The sequence below is a fragment of the Pyxicephalus adspersus genome, chromosome 1 (genome assembly GCF_032062135.1).
Source record: "Pyxicephalus adspersus chromosome 1, UCB_Pads_2.0, whole genome shotgun sequence".
Classification (NCBI taxonomy): Eukaryota; Metazoa; Chordata; class Amphibia; order Anura; family Pyxicephalidae; genus Pyxicephalus; species Pyxicephalus adspersus.
In genome coordinates, this window is record NC_092858.1 from 164,222,510 (window position 1) to 164,240,359 (window position 17,850).

The 17,850-nt window shown below is 39.8% G+C and overlaps 1 protein-coding gene across 2 annotated transcripts in view; it reads right to left on the minus strand.

Moving 5' to 3' along the window:
* URB1 (URB1 ribosome biogenesis homolog) overlaps positions 1–12,449 on the minus strand; it is a 47,514-nt gene extending 35,065 nt beyond the window's left edge. For both annotated transcript variants that reach the window (XM_072398164.1, XM_072398169.1), the window contains exons 1-10: positions 12,263–12,449; positions 11,045–11,184; positions 9,978–10,129; positions 8,669–8,801; positions 7,662–7,758; positions 3,265–3,350; positions 2,993–3,118; positions 2,313–2,443; positions 1,431–1,626; positions 201–338 (exon numbers count right to left, since the gene is read on the minus strand). In XM_072398164.1, coding sequence (XP_072254265.1) covers positions 201–338; positions 1,431–1,626; positions 2,313–2,443; positions 2,993–3,118; positions 3,265–3,350; positions 7,662–7,758; positions 8,669–8,801; positions 9,978–10,129; positions 11,045–11,184; positions 12,263–12,395 — 1,332 coding nt within the window. In that variant the 5' untranslated portion in view covers positions 12,396–12,449. The remainder of the gene's footprint in view (positions 1–200; positions 339–1,430; positions 1,627–2,312; positions 2,444–2,992; positions 3,119–3,264; positions 3,351–7,661; positions 7,759–8,668; positions 8,802–9,977; positions 10,130–11,044; positions 11,185–12,262) is intronic.
* Between the last annotated feature and the right edge of the window lie 5,401 nt (positions 12,450–17,850).

Here is a 17,850-nt window from a genome sequence, read left to right on the forward strand (position 1 = left end):
CTGTACAGTTATATTACAGGTATTATCTTTTTTTAACAGATTTTTGTATTTAAAGTTTATTATTAAATGTATTACATTTTGGACATATTTCAGTGAGTTATGCCTACAAGGTAAAATAAACTTCCATGCAAAACAGGTTCAGAGAACATCCAGCCATCGAAGACAACTCTGGGAACACCAACAACTGAAGATGAACTTACATTAAGGCCTTGAGTTAGCATGTTCTTGTTACACACGGGAGCCACAGTTGTTATCATCACCATATTTGTCAGCCGTGGAAGAGGAACAAATTCTGTGGTCATGAAGGCAACAGACACTTGTGGCTGGGCATCATAAATCTGCAAAAGAAAAGTCAAATCAATTCTCAACTCATGATATTTTACTGGAATGCAGTAAAGCTTTCTGGAATCAATTAGGATTTTGACAAGGAGCACATGTGTACTAATAAGGTCCACTGTGAGTTTTTTTCTGTCCCCAAAACAAAAGGAATGGAGAGGAAATCTTTCCCAAGAGAAAATATCACACCAGTAAGAGCACCCATGAAAAAGGGTTTCTGCACTAAAGCCTTACCACCAATTCTTGTTCCTGTGACAACCATGATATTTTAAGATTCAATTGTCACAGGGATAGAAAGTAAAATTAAATCTACTGAACAGGGGCAAAACAAATGTTACATGGGTGTTAATCTATCCCTGCACCACCCAAAAGTTACACTTTAAAATGAAATCATAGTTTAAAGTAAACGCCCAGACAAACTTTTTTCAAATCCCCTCAGAGGAGAGAGATTTCCCTTCACTATGTCCTGCTGAAGTTTTACTAGAGGGATATGAGGGGAACCTTTCTAAACACAACAAAGACAGAAATAAAAATGAGTTTTTTTAGCAATGAATCAATCCTCTGTATGATTTTTGATGATATTTCTGTCCCTTTTTGCAGATTTAACCCCCACTTCCTGTCTGGTGATGTCGTCTGCAGGACAGGTAGCGAGGGTAGATTTCTCCAGTGAGGCTGCAGATAGAAGTGTAAAACCGAAGGGTTCAAATCCTTCCCCACTCAATCCAAAACTAGAATTAAATATGTTTTTTTGGGGTTGTCAGTGCTCTTTAAAGCTGGTCTCCACAACTTTACTGAATTGTAATTCAACATTTATTTATGTAAATGTAATTTCATACCCCAAATGGTCTTTGAATAAGTGATACATTAAAGCTCAACTTCAGCTAAAATGTTTAAACCAATTACAGCAACAGTTTTGTCATCTTGTCAATTTAAAACCAGCTAAGCAGTTCCACTTTGAAGGAGTCCCTTTATATAATATTTTAATGTTAAAGACAGTTGAAAATTACTTGATCAGTACAAACCTATTAGTCCCCTGCTGAGTTGTGCGTTTGAATATAATTTTACAATAGGAAATATGGAATTTCCAGACTCACCTTTTTAAGAAGTTTAATGTTGTCTAGCCAGGCAGTTTTCAGTCGAGGAACGAAGGAGTATTGTGTTTCCTTAAAATACCGATTTAGTAAATCTGGACACACCTTTAGTATATTCACCAACAACTCCGCAACCAACTCATCCTCAGTCGCTGACTTCAGTCCAACCAGGAACTGCAGGAGGACCAAGTTACCAGCCCTGGATAAAGTAAACAGTGTTTACAATGGTTATAAAGCACATCATCACTAGTCTTCATTTTAAGTAAAATGGGCGATAGTCCTGTCTTCTGCTAGCACCCCAGTGTAGAAAGATTAGTTACGTATCATAAGTTCTTTCTTTCTATATTCCTATGAGGGATCTGCATGGACCTAGAAATGTTTTATCACTTGCCTTCTAGAAGAATCTGTAGCAAAAAGTATAGAGCCCTCAGTGACACGTTAAAGGGACATGAACCATAAAATCTATCACATGGCCAGGGAAAACTAGTAGAAACGTTTCACTTCACTTCACAATGGCTTCTTGGTGATAAATATAATGCAAAGCTGATGAATAATTTTAAAACCATGGTAAAATAATTATTTTTTACATGGCAACCTGAGCATTCTTTCTATGAGTGGGCATAGTGACTTTCTATGTGCCCAATACCAAAGCATGCATTAGCAGCAACCAGTGCTATATTTTGGACATTTTGGTGCATTACCAGGCTATTCATTTTAACTGTGCAATCCCCTCTATGTCCAGAAGCCTAGGCAGCTAACAAGCAGGCCTAACCAGCCAACTTAAGTTAGGACACCTGGGTGGTCTGGTCCTTTAATTTGGGCACTTTGCAATTTGTAATTTAATTATTGTAGGAACAAACACACATTAAATTATATTTCTCTCACCTTGCAGCTGTGCCCAGACTAGGGTCATAGAAATTAATTCCATGCTTTAAAGAGCAGCACAAATCCATTAGGAAGTTGTGTACCAGGTCTCTTATCATCAGCTTCCCTGCTACTTTTGGATCATTTGTGCCCTAATGAAAAAGACATTTAAAAAATTAACATAACATTTAAATTCTTAAAGAGTAAATCTACATTTTCCTTATTGGTGCATTCTCTTGTGAACCCTAGCAGAGATAATGCCTATTGGGATTTATCATTTTGCTCTCAATGTTGCATGCTTCTACTGCCACAAAAAAAAAGCCTTGCTCTCCATTGCTCCTAGTCTTAGGGAACCCAAGAATATACAGCAAAAAAGGCAAAGTGAAGTGACAGTTGGAAGGATGACAAGGGAAACTAAGAGCAAGTGTTCTTTACTTGAGATGCTACAAATTTGATGGGTAAAATTACCGGCATGGAATTCACTAAATATCAAATGAGTTCTGGATACGTTGACCCTTTGTTCAGTAAACAGTAGTAAAAACACAGAAAGTTTCATTCAGAATATGAAACATTACATCAAACATGTCTAGCCAGAGAAGAACTTCTGGGGGCAGGAAGTGTTAAGAAAGCCACACAATCCTGCACCATCTCCCTATGACACAACACACAACAATGCTGTTGCCTATATAGGAAAACCTTACCTGCACATCCTTTGTGCCAACATCTACAATACCATTAAAGCGGTATAAAGAAGCTAGGTGATTCAGAATGGCAGAAGTAAAAAAACGGACTTTCTGAGTCTTTGTGATGGCTTTATTCTGAACAACCTGCAAGCAGAAGGACAAAAACACATTTAATGGAAATTAGAAAAAAGGAACTTTAAACAATTGGGTATTACATACACTTTAGAAGAAGGCACAGTACTGTCAGCTATATCTATATTCAAAGAAGTATAGGAAAACAGAAACCTCACCTTTGTTTGAAGCAAGGACAGCAAAAGGTTTATGGTAGATATTCTGTCTTCCTTTATTCCAGTAAAGAAAATCTCACTGAGAAAACCTAAAAGAGATATGTAAACCATAACTGCTAAAATGGCACAGATCTGAGGACTTATTAATGCAGATGTGTATTTATGTATAGTAAATGCAAAACCACTAAAAAATAACCAAAAATGTCCCCTGAAACTGGGCATGCCCTCTCTTTAACTAGAAATCTCAGACATTGGGCCTGATTATTAAAGCTCTCCAAGACTGGAGAGGATACACTTTCATCAGTGGAGCTGGGTGATCCAGCAAACCTGAAAAAGGTTTCTTAAAAGTAATTTGCTATTTTTTAGCACATCAATCCTGGTCCACATCTATTCCAGGTTTGCTGGATCACCCAGCTTCACTGATTAAAGTGTATCCTAATAAATCAGGTCCATTCTCTTTTTGTAATCAACTAGAGAAACTAGTAGAAAAAAAAGTAGAATTGCAATATGATGCCACCTGTTATTATTCTTCAAAATAAGCTGATGAACTTCACAAGTTCCGAACCAGTAATCAGTTCACCTCATTGTGCAAAGCAAGGTAAAGCAACCTTTTTTCTGCAAGCTTTCATGATAGCAAAGCCATCACATCTTTTTTATTATAATATAAATTATATGGTTTATGTACTTTGTAAATTATCACTGCTCTTTACAGTTAAGCCAGGTGTTTGCATTTGAAAAACAATTTTGTGATATCTTCTTATAGCCAACAGTGTCATCTACTGGCTTTTATAAATACTACAATATAATATCCAAAGCACTTGTAATGGTGCTAACCAATATCTATTTTATTATTTAATAGGGGACAGATTTAGGAGGCCATCTATGTCCTTAAATAGGAATTAAATAAAAAAGAGAGGTGTCTTCCATCGGATCCCACGTCGTCCCGGCGCTGCGGGCGCCACCATCTTCGCCTCTTCTTCCTATGTCACCCGACCCAGGCGCGAGATCAGGTGACACTTGCCGATCTCACTGTGCATGCGTTTTTTTCCCTTTTCAGGAAAAGGCTCCTTATGTGCATGCCCAAGATGCTCGGGCATTTGCAGAAGGAGCACCCAAGAGCCTCCAGGGATGCGTGACGTAGGTATCCCAGGAGGCTTTGCACTCCCATTCATTCTCCATCGCCTAGGGCAGAGGTCAGCAAACTTTTTGGGACACTAGGCCATTTCAGGGGCCCCCTGAAGGGAAATCCCTCTCCTCTGTATGCATTGCAATGTTCCCCATTTACCCCGGCAGCAGAAGTGTTAACACCGGCCGCGGTAAAAGGGGAAGGAAGCCACAACACAGAGGCTCAAGTGCGCATGCGGGTTGCCGTCCGGGATTAGGCCGGATTGGCCCCCCTGCCTTAGGCCAGAACAAACTACTGGCTAGGCCGTATCTGGCCTTAAGGCTGGAGTTTGCTGACCTCTGGCCTAGGGGACAGAGAATTAGGGGGCAATGCTGCAAACTTTAAAAAAAAAAAAAACAGAATTTTTTCTTAACATAAAAGGGTTGTCTACCTTTTTATGTAAAGTGAAAATTGAGAGTTTAGGTTTGCTTTAATTTCACCTCTGAGTAACTGAAGGTCAACATTTGTATGCAGGAAAAAAAGGAGATTTCCTACGAAATGTTCCCATCATCCCAGAGTCTAGTTGGGCTGGCCATATGAGTAATGTCCTATTCTACCAGCATTGCACTGAACGAGGGGCTTACTGCTGAGATAGCTTGCTAGGTTCCCCTGCCTGCAGCCGACTCCTGGATCTAATTCTTTTATTGGGCCCGCCAATATGTTTCAGGGCCCTCCTATTGAGCTGGATCAACAAGAGAGGGATCAAATAACACAAGAGGCTCTAATTTTTAAAACAGGGAATATGACATTCCTGTATGGACTTAATTCCATTACATGGTTTGGTGTCATCTGCAAACACAGAAATGGTACTTTTAATCCCCAACTCTATATCATTTATGAAGATGTTAAACAGTAAAGGTCCCAACACTGAATCCTGGGGTACACCACTAATAACCTTGGACCATTCAGAGTATTAATCAATAATTACAACTCTCTGGATGTAATCTTTAAGCCACTTCTCTATCCATTTACAGATTTACTTTTCTAAACCTATCGACCCTAACTTGCATATTAACCGTCTGTGGGGTACAGTGTCAAATGCTTTAGCAAAGTCCAAGTACACTATATCAACTGCTACTCCATTGTCTACCTGTTTACTTACTTCCTCATAAAAAGAGAGTAAATTTGTTTGACAACTTCTGTTTTCTTAAAGCCATGCTATCACTATTATTTTCTAGCAGAAACTCCTCTCTTTATCAAACTCTCAAAGACCTTTCCTCCTATGGACGTTAAACTAACAGGTCTGTAGTTACTTGGTAATGACTTTGCTCCCTTTTTGAAGATAGGAACCACATTGGCCTTACGTCAATCCATCGGTACCTTGCCAGTGACTAAAGAGTCTCTAAAAATTAGAAATAATGGCTTTAAAATAACTCAGCTCTTCGAGGACACATGGATGTCTCCTCGACCCCCTCCAGTCTGGTTTTAGAGCTGCCCACTCCACTGAAACAGCCCTTACTAAAGTGACCAATGACCTCATCAGAGCTAAGTCTCAAGGCAACTTTTCCCTGCTCCTTCTCCTTGATCTTTCCTCCGCTTTTGACACTGTCGATCACCCTCTTCTAATACAAATCATGCCCTCCATTGGTATCTGTGACACTGCTCTCTCTTGGTTTGCTTCTTATCTGTCTGACCGCTCCTTTCAAGTTTCTTTCAATGGTAACTCCTCCTCACCCACTCTCCTCCCTGTTGGTGTTCCCCAAGGGTCAGTCCTTGGACCGGTTCTCTTCTCTCTGTACACCTCCTCTCTCGGTAGTCTCATATCCTCCTTTGGCTTACAGTACCATCTGTATGCTGATGACACCCAAATTTATCTGTCCACCCCTGACCTGTGTCCCTCAGTCCTGGATAAGGTCTCATGCTGCCTGTCAGCCATCTCATCATGGATGTCTGACCGATTCCTGAAACTCAACCTGGATAAAACAGAACTCATCATCATCCCCCCCTCAAATTCCAAATCCCCCCCTGACATATATCTAACTGTTAACAACACTGTTATTCAGCCCTCTCCTCAGGCACGCTGTCTTGGTGTCACCTTTGACTCGGCCCTCTCATTTACCCACCATATTCAGAACATTTCCAGGTCCTGTCACTTTCACCTACACAACATCTCTAAAATCCGCCCCTACCTGTCCCCTGAGACCACCAAACTCCTTGTACACGCTGTTATCTCTCATCTGGACTACTGTAACATCCTTCTCGCTGGTATTCCACTAACCCGACTCTCTCCTCTACAATCTATCATGAATGCTGCAGCCAGACTCATCCATCCTTCCCACCGCTCCTCTTCCGCTGCATCTCTTTGTAGTTCTCTCCATTGGCTTCCATTTCACCTTAGAATCAAATTTAAGCTCCTGTGCTTTGCCTTCAAATCCCTACACAGTTATTGTCCCACTTACATCTCTGACATGGTTAAAAAATACTCCCCCTGCCGCTCCCTCCGCTCCTCCAATGATCTACTAATGACTTCCTCACTCATAACCTCATAACACGCACGGTTACAAGACTTCTCTAGAGCTGCTCCAACTCTCTGGAATGGTCTTCCTTGCCCTATTCGGCTTGGTCCTACGTTCTGCTCATTTAAAAGAGCGCTCAAAACTCATTTTTTCAAACTTGCCTACCCATCTTCTTCTGTCTGCTAAACCCTCATTACTTCCCACCACTACATATCGCCCATCCTATTGTGTGTGAAATTCCCCCACCTACTAGATTGTAAGCTCTTCGGGGCAGGGTCCTCTCCTCCTGTATCACTGTCTGTATTAGTCTGTCATTTTCAATCCCTATTTAATGTACAGCGCTGCGTAATATGTTGGCGCTATATAAATCCTGTTTATTAATAATAATAATAATAATGTAATCCATCAGGTCCTGGTGCTTTGTCAATTATATTTTTTCCCAGCTGTTTCTCAATCATATCAATTCTGAGCCATTATGACTCATTTAGGGCAGTGACATTGCTATTATGAATTTGGACTTGAGCTCTGCCATTTTCCTTCGTGTACACAGAGCTAAAAAAAAAAGTCTTTAGTAAATCTGCCTTGTCTTTATGCCCAGTTAGCAAACTAGCGACACCCTACATGCTCAGATCTGAACTTTTTCCTATTAATATATTTGAAAAATTTTTTGGGATTTGCCTTACTTTCCTTCGCAATCAGTCTTTCATTTTGAAGTTTTGCACATTTTATCTCCTTTTTACATAACTGCAAACATAACTTAATCATGACACTTTGATTACCTTTTAGCTCCAGAATTTGAACAATAGTAGTATTATCACCAGAAATCAAGAAGGAGAGAGCAAACTGTATGTATGCCATCCTGACGTCTGGTCTGCCCTGCAATGGAAAGACAGGAGATTTCACAATGTTTTAGACATAAAAAAGGAATATGGACCATTACAAAAATAATTTGTTTTTACTTTATTGCATAACTAAACTAATTTAAGCACATTAAAGATACAGTTTCTATTACTGGGTCTGATTTAAAAATCTTCTCAAGACTGGAGAAGATAGACTATCATGGGAGAAACTGGGTGATCTAGCAAACCTGGAATAGATTTCATTTGTTATTAGTATGCAAATGTTTTCATTCTTGGACCAGATCTATTCCAGGTTTGCTGAATCACCAAGATTCTCCCATGATAGTTTGTCTTCACCTTTCACAGAAAGCTTTAATAAATCAGGGCCATTGTCTATGGGACCTGCAGTCAGAAGCAGACCTGACTCCCTACTCAGTAGCGTGCTACTCGAAGGATTGCGATAAGTATATTTTCCTAATTGACCATCCCAAGCGTTATTTTCACACTTTTAAATAAAAGTTTTACCTTGTTAGATGTATACGTTTTTAAAAATATTATAGGATGAAGCCATGACTCTGGATTTAAAAAGTACTCCTGGTTTTCTAAAGACAAAGCACAACAGTAGCTTCCTTTTGTAAGACCACTTCTAAACAAAGCTCATTGTGGAGATGTACAGGGTATGGAAGTATTTCATATCTACTATATAAAAAAAACTTAAGGTTATTTTTACATTATTTTCATTTATTCTGCAAAATTTGTTAAATAATTGTGAGTGAAATTAATCTTTTTTTATCTACTATGAATACATATAATAAAAAGGTGTAACCCATTTGTTACTATTTTACAGGCTCTGTGCCTTTATAAGTGGACACATACAGTGAGACAAGCAGGTGCAATCTATCATATAGACAGTCAATATGCACACTTAGATTGTTGGAGACTCTTACCTGCTTGTCTCTCTTCTTCAGCAATGTTGGTAGGTATTTGTTGTTGAAATCAAAATGGCTGAAAACATCCCTGGCACAGTCTGGTCCTTGTGTCACCATTGCAGACAACAAATTGAGGCTAATCCGACACATCCTGTGCAGAATAAAAAGATTAAGATTTTCAGGAGGAGTAAACCAAAGAATGGCAAACATTAAGGATTATTAAGGATATATATATAGTGTTACTAAGTAGTACGGGGTATGACATGTACAGTGCAGTGGGCCAGGGTATGTAATATACAGAGTTAGCAGGATATCAAATTTCTGCCCAATGTTCAACCCCGAAGTTTTTTTAGACTGGGTGTGAAGAAATTGTAGGCAGGTGGTGACCCCTGTAATGTGACTCAACTCTAACCACCAATAAACAGCCATGTGGTTACCGAAAAAAGTGCCAGGTGGTGCGCCCAGCTACAAGGGAACACTGCTGTTCACATTAATGGTTTTATAAGATGACAGTAGTGGCAGGTTGAAATGGAAAGGTAAATTTATCCCCAATAAATTACAAATTAGTTTTGTAGCAAAAAAGGTTTTGCCTTGATATACATTTTAAAGCCATCCTGTCATCAAAGAGAAATGTTCCCAAAATCATACATGTGAAAGGAAAGTTCCAACACTTATCTTTTCTGTTGCCTCCTCCAGCATTAAACAATACTAAGTTCAGTAGCACTGTAAAAGTCTGGTTTGAAACCCCCAAGTCCGAGAGTATTAATCTCTGAGGTCTGTGCAGATCTGAATGGTTCCTTCCTCTGACTTCCCTATTTGTCTTTAATGATGGAAAGTCAGAGGAAAAAACCACTGGGAGATATAGTGGGACCACAGAGATCAAATCTCCCTAATGTGTAGTTTTTGCTGCAGACTTCAGCGGAACAGAGGGTAAAGGTGTTTGCTGCAAAGGGAAGCAAGAAAAGTAAGTAGTATCACTGTTCTTTTACAGGTATGCCTAATAATTGCTATAAAGTCTAAAAATGTAAGTGTGAAAGTTTAGGCCTACAGATATATATATATATATATATATATGAGCAGGGATATTAGCAGTAAACTATCATGTTCACTTTCTTTTTTCCTTGATGATCTTGTGATTATTTTTAAACCAAAACAATTAAAAATGGAGACCTATTATTTTACTATATCTCTGATTAACAGTAATATTGGCCGGTGTATAGGAATATACTCAACAACAATAGAAACACTGCAGTGTCATGCCACATGATCTTCTAAGGAACATATCAAGGGAACATGCAGAACACTCAGCCTCTAGGACAGCCCTTACCTGTGAGTTTCTGAGTACACGCAGGAATAGATTAACTTCATGTGTGAGTTCAGGATGCACTTGACTATGTTCACACCAGCAACACCCAGATGTGACAAGTCACTGGCTGTCCTCAGCAAAATGACTTCCAGGGCTTGGAAAATTACCATTGTCTGAAATCGGAGAAACAAACAAAATATGAATAGTTAGTCCATGGGTACAAATAAAAAACACGGTGTCAGAAATCAGTCAGGCAAACACAATAATCAACGTGAAATGCAGTATTCTCCTAGAACTGTAAGCGGGTGGCAGCCCCTGTATTGTGGCCCTTTTCATCAACCACCCAAACAAAGCCGGGTGGGTTACTGAAAAATGCCGGGTGGTGCACCTGGCTAATAGGGCCTGGAGAGAACACAACTTTATTTTTTATCACTTTCATTTTTATTTTTAATTTTAAAATCAGTTATAAATGGGCTCATTTTATCAAAAAATGTTGTAAATGTTTCATAGGCCAACTCCAGGAACAGGTTATTTTTTTATATTTACATAATATATATTCTATATTCTGCTAAATGTGCCTTCCCTTGTGATTACTAAGCTTCACTGAGCTGCTGGGCCAACATACAGTAGCACCCTATAGCCCCAGCCACATGAGAACAGTGCTGGTGGTTTGCCCTTCTGTTTATTTACAAAGCACAGCCTCTGATAATCCAGAGGCATGGAGGCACAATACAAATTATTCTGCAGCCAGAAGGCAAATGCTCCTACAGATGCCTCCATATGTCCCCAAAAAATTCAGGAGCTTGCAAAACGTTTTAAGCACTTCTTCTGCTTTGAGCCATATTGAATAATTAGCAATCAAAACAGGTTGCAAACTATTTTGCTGTAAGTGTGACTGCTATACAGTATTTAAACATACTTTGTATACAGTGGCTAGAGAAATCTGACGTGTACATAGCCTTAGAAATCCTTTAGGTAAGATGACTCCCATATATATATATATATATATTTATATATATATATAATTATATATATATTGAGAATTTAGTGGTTTGGCTGGGGTTCAGCATTAGGTAGAGGACACTTACTTCAGTCTCAGGTCTTCGCTCCCCATCTAAAAGCTTCAGAACTTCAATACATTCCACAGAAATCTTTATATAACCCTCCACCACATCATAAAGGTGAGGGCTGGGCAGCTTTCTAGCTAGAGTGATGAATTGCTCCAAGCCTAAAAGATAGAGAAAGAAATATAAGAGAAATGCAAAGTAACAGACAATATTCATGTAGAACCTTTTATTAGCCTGAGCAAAGCTTAGCAGGATCAGTTCATTGTGGGAGGTCCTAAATTACCAGGGCAGTTCGGGACCACACATCAGGTTACTCATGAGAAACACACCAACTTATCACCACTCTGGCTATACCCCAGGACCCCATATTCCAAAAAAGTTGGTTCATATACTTATGAGTTACTTATACATATACTTATGAGTTACTTATACTTACTTATGAGTGCAGTCTGGGAACACCCCAGGCAACTCCCTGTAATTATTCACAAGGCAATCACCCCACTGACACCCTTTCTGCTCTACCTACAGGGCTCTAACCCGACAGGGCAGTTTAGAAATACGCATCAGGTTATACAAAAGTGATATATCAGAGCATACAAGGGGGGACCTGGCCTGTCAGTGCATACAAGGGGGGGGGGGACAGGGGGGGGGGGACCCTCGCCTGTCAGCGCATACAAGGGGGGGGGACCCTCGCCTGTCAGCGCATACAAGGGGGGGGGGGACCCTCGCCTGTCAGCGCATACAAGGGGGGGACCCTCGCCTGTCAGCACATACGGGGGGGACCCTCGCCTGTCAGCGCATACAGGGGGGGACCCTCGCCTGTCAGCGCACACAAGGGGGGGACCCTCCCCTGTCAGCGCACACAAGGGGGGGGACCCTCCCCTGTCAGCGCACACAAGGGGGGGAGACCGTCACCTGTCAGGGAATAGAAGCGGGGGGGGGGGGACACTCGGTTATATTCCCAAGGTCCTTACCAGTCACTGCACCCTGGCCATACCCTGTGGCAGTAAAATGAGTCCATCATCTGTCAGTGGAGCTGCAGCCTAGCCATACCTGGGGCCCCCTGGCTATTAGTGATGTCTGACCATACAATGTGGCCCATTACCTGCCATAGCATTCTGGCCATATCTCAAGACTCCTCAGCTATATATGTGGGGCCTCTCAGCTGTCAGTGCATTCTTTTAATACCTGGGGGCCCCCATGTGTCAGCTCAGCCTAACTATATTCGGGATCACTCACCCTTCAGTGCAGTCTGTGGATCTTTCAATAGGGATTTGAAGAGGGTCCCTGTGAACTCCACCTCCGGAGATTTAGCCTTCTTGGGCTCCGTATCGGAGCTTTCCCCTCCCGAGCTCCGTCTCCTCTTCCCCATGATATTCCTAACTCCAACCTGTGTACTGTAACCAGCACACAACACGTGGGGGCAGCATACAGGAAGCGGTCCGCATCTATCATACTCCTACGGAACAAAAAGGGAGCTGCACGAGAGTTCCGCGTTCACAAAGTGACCGGCTAAGGAGATGATACTCTAGACTAGATGATAATATTATTATTAATATTATTATTTTTATTATTACTACTATTATTACTATTATTATTGTAGAAATACAAGCTGCTGGCAGATAAAAAAACGTGCAAAGTGACTTCTATAACCACTGGTAGAAGTGTTATACTTCACTAAACCTTTCCCATAAATCTGGAAGATATAAACACCATGTCAAGTTTATTCTCACAAGAAATACTGCAAATATTTAATATCGTATTTACTAAAAATTCATCATTTTTATTGTGTATAACCAACAATCATGTATCAATAAAAACAACAATCTCAATGTTTTGTCTTGCTCAACACATTTTGTGGAGCCAATAAACTACTTCTGGAGTTGATTGAAATTGTTGATGTTTTTAAATGTTTTTATTGATACATGATTGTTGGAATACACAATAAAATGTTGAATATTTAGTAAATATAAAATATTGCCTTTAAAGTCCTGTATTGCCTGTGATAATAAACTTGATATTTGTTTTTTTGATACGTGGTAAAGGTTAAATTAAATAACCTAGAAACTATTTTATACAAAGTATAAACACCATTCCACCAGTTGGTACCAGGATCTCCAGAACTGTATATTTTCTTCTCAACTTTTTGAGAAGATTAAAAACTACAGCTATACAGCCTACCCAATGCCAATATGATGGCACTTGGGTCTTGCTATTGGCCATGTAGACACCTAGAGAGGTAACGACACATCTCACCAAGGGCATGGAAATTCTGAATATGTCAAATAATTTCCTGTATTAATATTGGACCCCCTGGACTTTTTTTTATTATTATTAATAAACAGGATTTATATAGCGCCAACATATTTAATAATAATAATATTAATATTACTCAGCGCTTTACATTAAAAAGGGCTTGCAAATGACAGACAGATACAGACAGTGATACAGGAGGAGGAAAGGACCCTGCTCCAAGGAGCTTACAATCTAGGAGGTGGGAGAAGTAACACACAATAGGAGGGAAGATAAGTAGTGATGGGAAGAAGTGACAGTTTTAGGAGACAGAAGAAGATAGGTGGGCAAGTTTAAAAGATGGATGATGAGTGCTCTTTTAAATGAGTAGAAAGTAGGAGCAAGCCGAATAGGACGAAGAAGACCATTCCAGAGAATCGGGGCAGCTCTAGAAAAGTCTTGTATCTGTGCATGTGATGAGGTTATGAGTGAGGAAGTCATTAGTAGGTCATTTGAAGAGCCAAGAGAGCAACTAGAGGAGTATTTTTTTTTTACCAAGTCAGAGAAGTAAGTGGGACAATAACTGTGGAGGGATTTGAAGGCAAAGCACAGGAGATGAATTTGTTTCTAAGGTGAAATGGAAGCCAATGGAGAGAACTACAAAGAGATGCAGCAGAAGAGGAGCGGTGGGAAGGATGGATGAGTCTGGCTGCAGCATTCATAATAGATTGTAGAGGAGAGAGTCGGGTTAGTGGAATACGAGAGGAGGATGACTTAAATCAGGAAGAAGGACAGAGGGACAAGGGTTCCTTCCAAAGTTCTTCACAAACTTAGTCCAGAAAGAGCAAGCAAATAGCTGTGAGCAACAACCCAGTTTTTTTAATACATCTGACTCAAGGTAAAGATTTCCTATATGGACACCTTTTATCCAAGTCTCTGTATAAAATACACAAAATACGTCATGCAACATCAGGATAACAAAACTCTGCTAATACCACCCAACAGCAACAAAGGAAGGACAATCTGATTCTCTATTTCATCGAAACAAAAACAGTTTAAAATGAACTACCTAACAATGCTCAGTGTGGCTGGGACCTCAGGAACCTCAAAGCATCTCTAAACTACTGAGCAAACAGAACTCAATTCAGACAAAAATAGTTTGGTTAGAAAGTTGTAATATGTTTTGCACAGTGGTCAGGTCTATGTAATGAATAGCACAGCATACAGAGTGCAGGGGTCAGATGTATGGAACATACAGCACAGCAAACAGAGTGCAGGTTTCAGGACTATGTAATGTACAGCACAGCATACAGAGTGCAGGGTTCATGACTATATAATGTACAGCACTGCATGCAGAGTGCAGGGGTCAGAATTATGCAACGTACAGGACTGCATGCAGAATGGAGGGGGTCAAGACTATATAACATACAGCACAGCATACAGAGTGCAGGACTATGTAACATACAGCACAGCATGAAGAATGCAGGGATCAGGACTATGTAACTTACAGCACAGCATACAAAGTGCAGGGGTTGGATGTATGGAACCTAATGCCTTCATATTGTTGATGAGTGGTTACAAAATAAGCCCTATTATTGGTGTCTGCATGGGGGAAAACAAGTCCTATCATTGGTGTCAATACAACAAAAATAGGCTCTATTATTGGTGTCAGTAAAAGTTAAAATAAGCCCCTTTATTTACGTCAAGGAGAGTAAATTAAGCCCCAAAGTTGATGTCAGAATCCCCATTATTGGGGTCAGTGAAAGTAAGTTAAGTATTGTTTGTAGGTCCCAACATTGGTGTTAGTGGGAGCAAAATAACAACAGTTATAACAACTATACAACAGTTCAGGACTATAAACAGTAATGGAATTCCAGCTTTGAAATGGAACTAATGTTTAAAAAATAAAAAAATACGACCAGGAAGGTCCTTATTGGGTGAAGGGATAAGCGATTAAAAAAAAAACTACCTGCATATCCACAATTTTTTATTCATACTTACCTTTCCTGGCTCCATAATAGGCGCCGCCATGTTTACACGGTCCTTCTCTGAGTTCAGGTCTTTGACCATCATATTTAGCCATGCCGGAATGATGTAATTTATTAATTCCTGGGATATCCAGTATTGTACGCTGAGCTGCACATGTGCACATGAAAAGGTTGTGAACAACCAGGTGTTGTATTTTATCGCCCGTCCCTTCTGCAATAAACTAGCTGCTTGCCTGCAATTGCTTATTTTTAAAGTTCCATTGGACTTTAAAAATACAGAGATGATGATATTTAAAAAAAAGTTCTCTAACACTGTTAAACAGAAAAGGTATGACCTCTTCATGTTGTTCTCCTTTAGGGAGAGTCCATAGAAGAAGGTATGGATGTTCCGGCCATGAATCATAAAGCATTAGGAATGTGTGATAGACAGCAGTTAAAGCAGTCTAATCTCAGGCAGTGATTTCTCAGGCTCTCCGATGCCCTGCGTTTGTCATGTTATTTGAGTTTCCATGTGTTTTGTTTGAGTTTTCATGATAGGAGCCGTGGATTACATTTTTGGCAAGAGTTCAATAGGAAAGTGTAGAATTGGAGATAAGTCTTCCTCCCACACACATAAGTAGCCCATATCACCTCCAGCTTTTAACACTCCTCAGCCTACTTGTATGTGCTGCTGTGGAAGTGGAAGATTGCCAGAAGGCTTTTATTCTCCTACATAAGCCTGGTGGAAACACAGACATAAGGGACGATTTATAAAGCAGTGAATCTGACATTCACTGACACTTTCCTTGGTGGAGAAACTTCCATGTTCATGTGTTCCAATGGCAGTGACTGATTCTTCACCAGGGAATGGTTCAGTGATTGACAGATTTACTGTTTTATAAATAAATTATATAGTATTGTGAACTTATTTAGGATGAAAACAATAAATGCCGAATAGGATTAACCATTAACCATTGCCGTTCTAGTGAAGAACCATAGCTCAGCAGAATGAGCACCAGGAACATCTTGGATTCAGCAAGGAGGTGAATGTTGACTAAAAACAAAACAGTAGGGATGAGTGTAGGATTTTCTAAGAAATTGATTAATATTTTGCCATCAAATATCACCGAAACAGAGCTAAACTACTTGTTGGAGTTATTATTATTATTAATATTATTATTATTATTATTATTATTAATAAACAGGATTTATATAGCGCCAACATATTATGCAGCGCTGTACATTAAATAGGGAGTTATTTTGTTTCGTTTTAAAGTATTTGAGTTTTTTCATGTTTTTAAAATTGGTTGTTGCGTTGTTTGTGTTGTTTGTGTACAATACATTTTTTTTGGCATCTGCTTTTTTTTTTTTTTTTGAATATAACATAATGAGGCAAATGGGGACGGGGTGAGAGGCTGTTGTTTTTTTTACAAAAAGTGCAGATTTAGAATAGGAGCTTTTGAAACCCTCATGAGTTATTTAAACCAAATGCACTCACAAAAAAACACCAAAACTACCAACATTTTATCTTCACTCTTAGCTCATTTTGCTAAAATACCAAACATTTAGAAATCACCTAACACTTTAAAAACTTGAGATAATGAAATCTCAAAATTTTGCATGTAATGGCTGTGGTGTCTCTGGACCTTGGGAGATCATGGCGTGTTTCAGTTTCGTAATAGAACAATTCAAGGGTAACAGAACTAAGACATGAAACACTGATACAGCCATCAGCAGATGTAATTTTATAATTTTCTGGCATTTAAAATCTCCTCTTCCAAAAAGTTAGCATGGAATAGACTTTTCAACAGACTTTTTCTACAGAAGAGAAGAAAGTAAGGAAATCTTTTCTGCAGTGAAGGATTCTTACCTGCCCATTCCCAATCCTTTTCTCTGTATTCTCCAACTGTTTATTGATTGTCTTATAGTCTTTATCTATTGTAAAATGCCCATAGTCTTTGACTACCTCCTGTTGCATGTTTGAAGTCTTTATTTCTTGTAGCATATGCACTGGTTTTAGAGAACATTGGGCTCTGGGAGCCCCGAATGAAAAGCATTCCAACTCCATGCTCATCTATCATTCTGTTGTTTAGGGTGCTGGAGAAGGTGGGGTACCACAAGGTACCAGGCAAATAGTCTCTGACAATTCCGTTGTGTAGGGGTCAGGACTTTGTAACATTATGTTAATTGGCACCATGGAGAAGGTTCAGACCCTAGGAAATTGCCCTGTTTGTCACCCTTCAAAACTATCTCCTAGGGATGAGTGAGAGAGAATATTAAGTTTGCAGCAAATCGGGTTTTTTCCACTTACCGAAAATGTAAGCCAGAATGGCCTTCTGATTCGCTGAGAGGTCGAGCTCTTAACGAACAGAAGGATTTCTGGGGCTGCATCATGCAGTCATGGAAATCCTCTGCAATCACCGGGCACTAGAGGTTAATAAACTTCCAGTGCCCCGGGGATCGCACACTCTTCTCAATGAATGCAGCCACAGCAGCAATCATTGAGAAGATGCCCAGCAAAGGAGAACCTCCTGACATTGTAATACCGTGTTTCCCCAATTTTAAGGCATCCCCATCAAATAAGCCACCCCCGATTTTTGCTAAAATAATTAAAATAAGGCACTCACC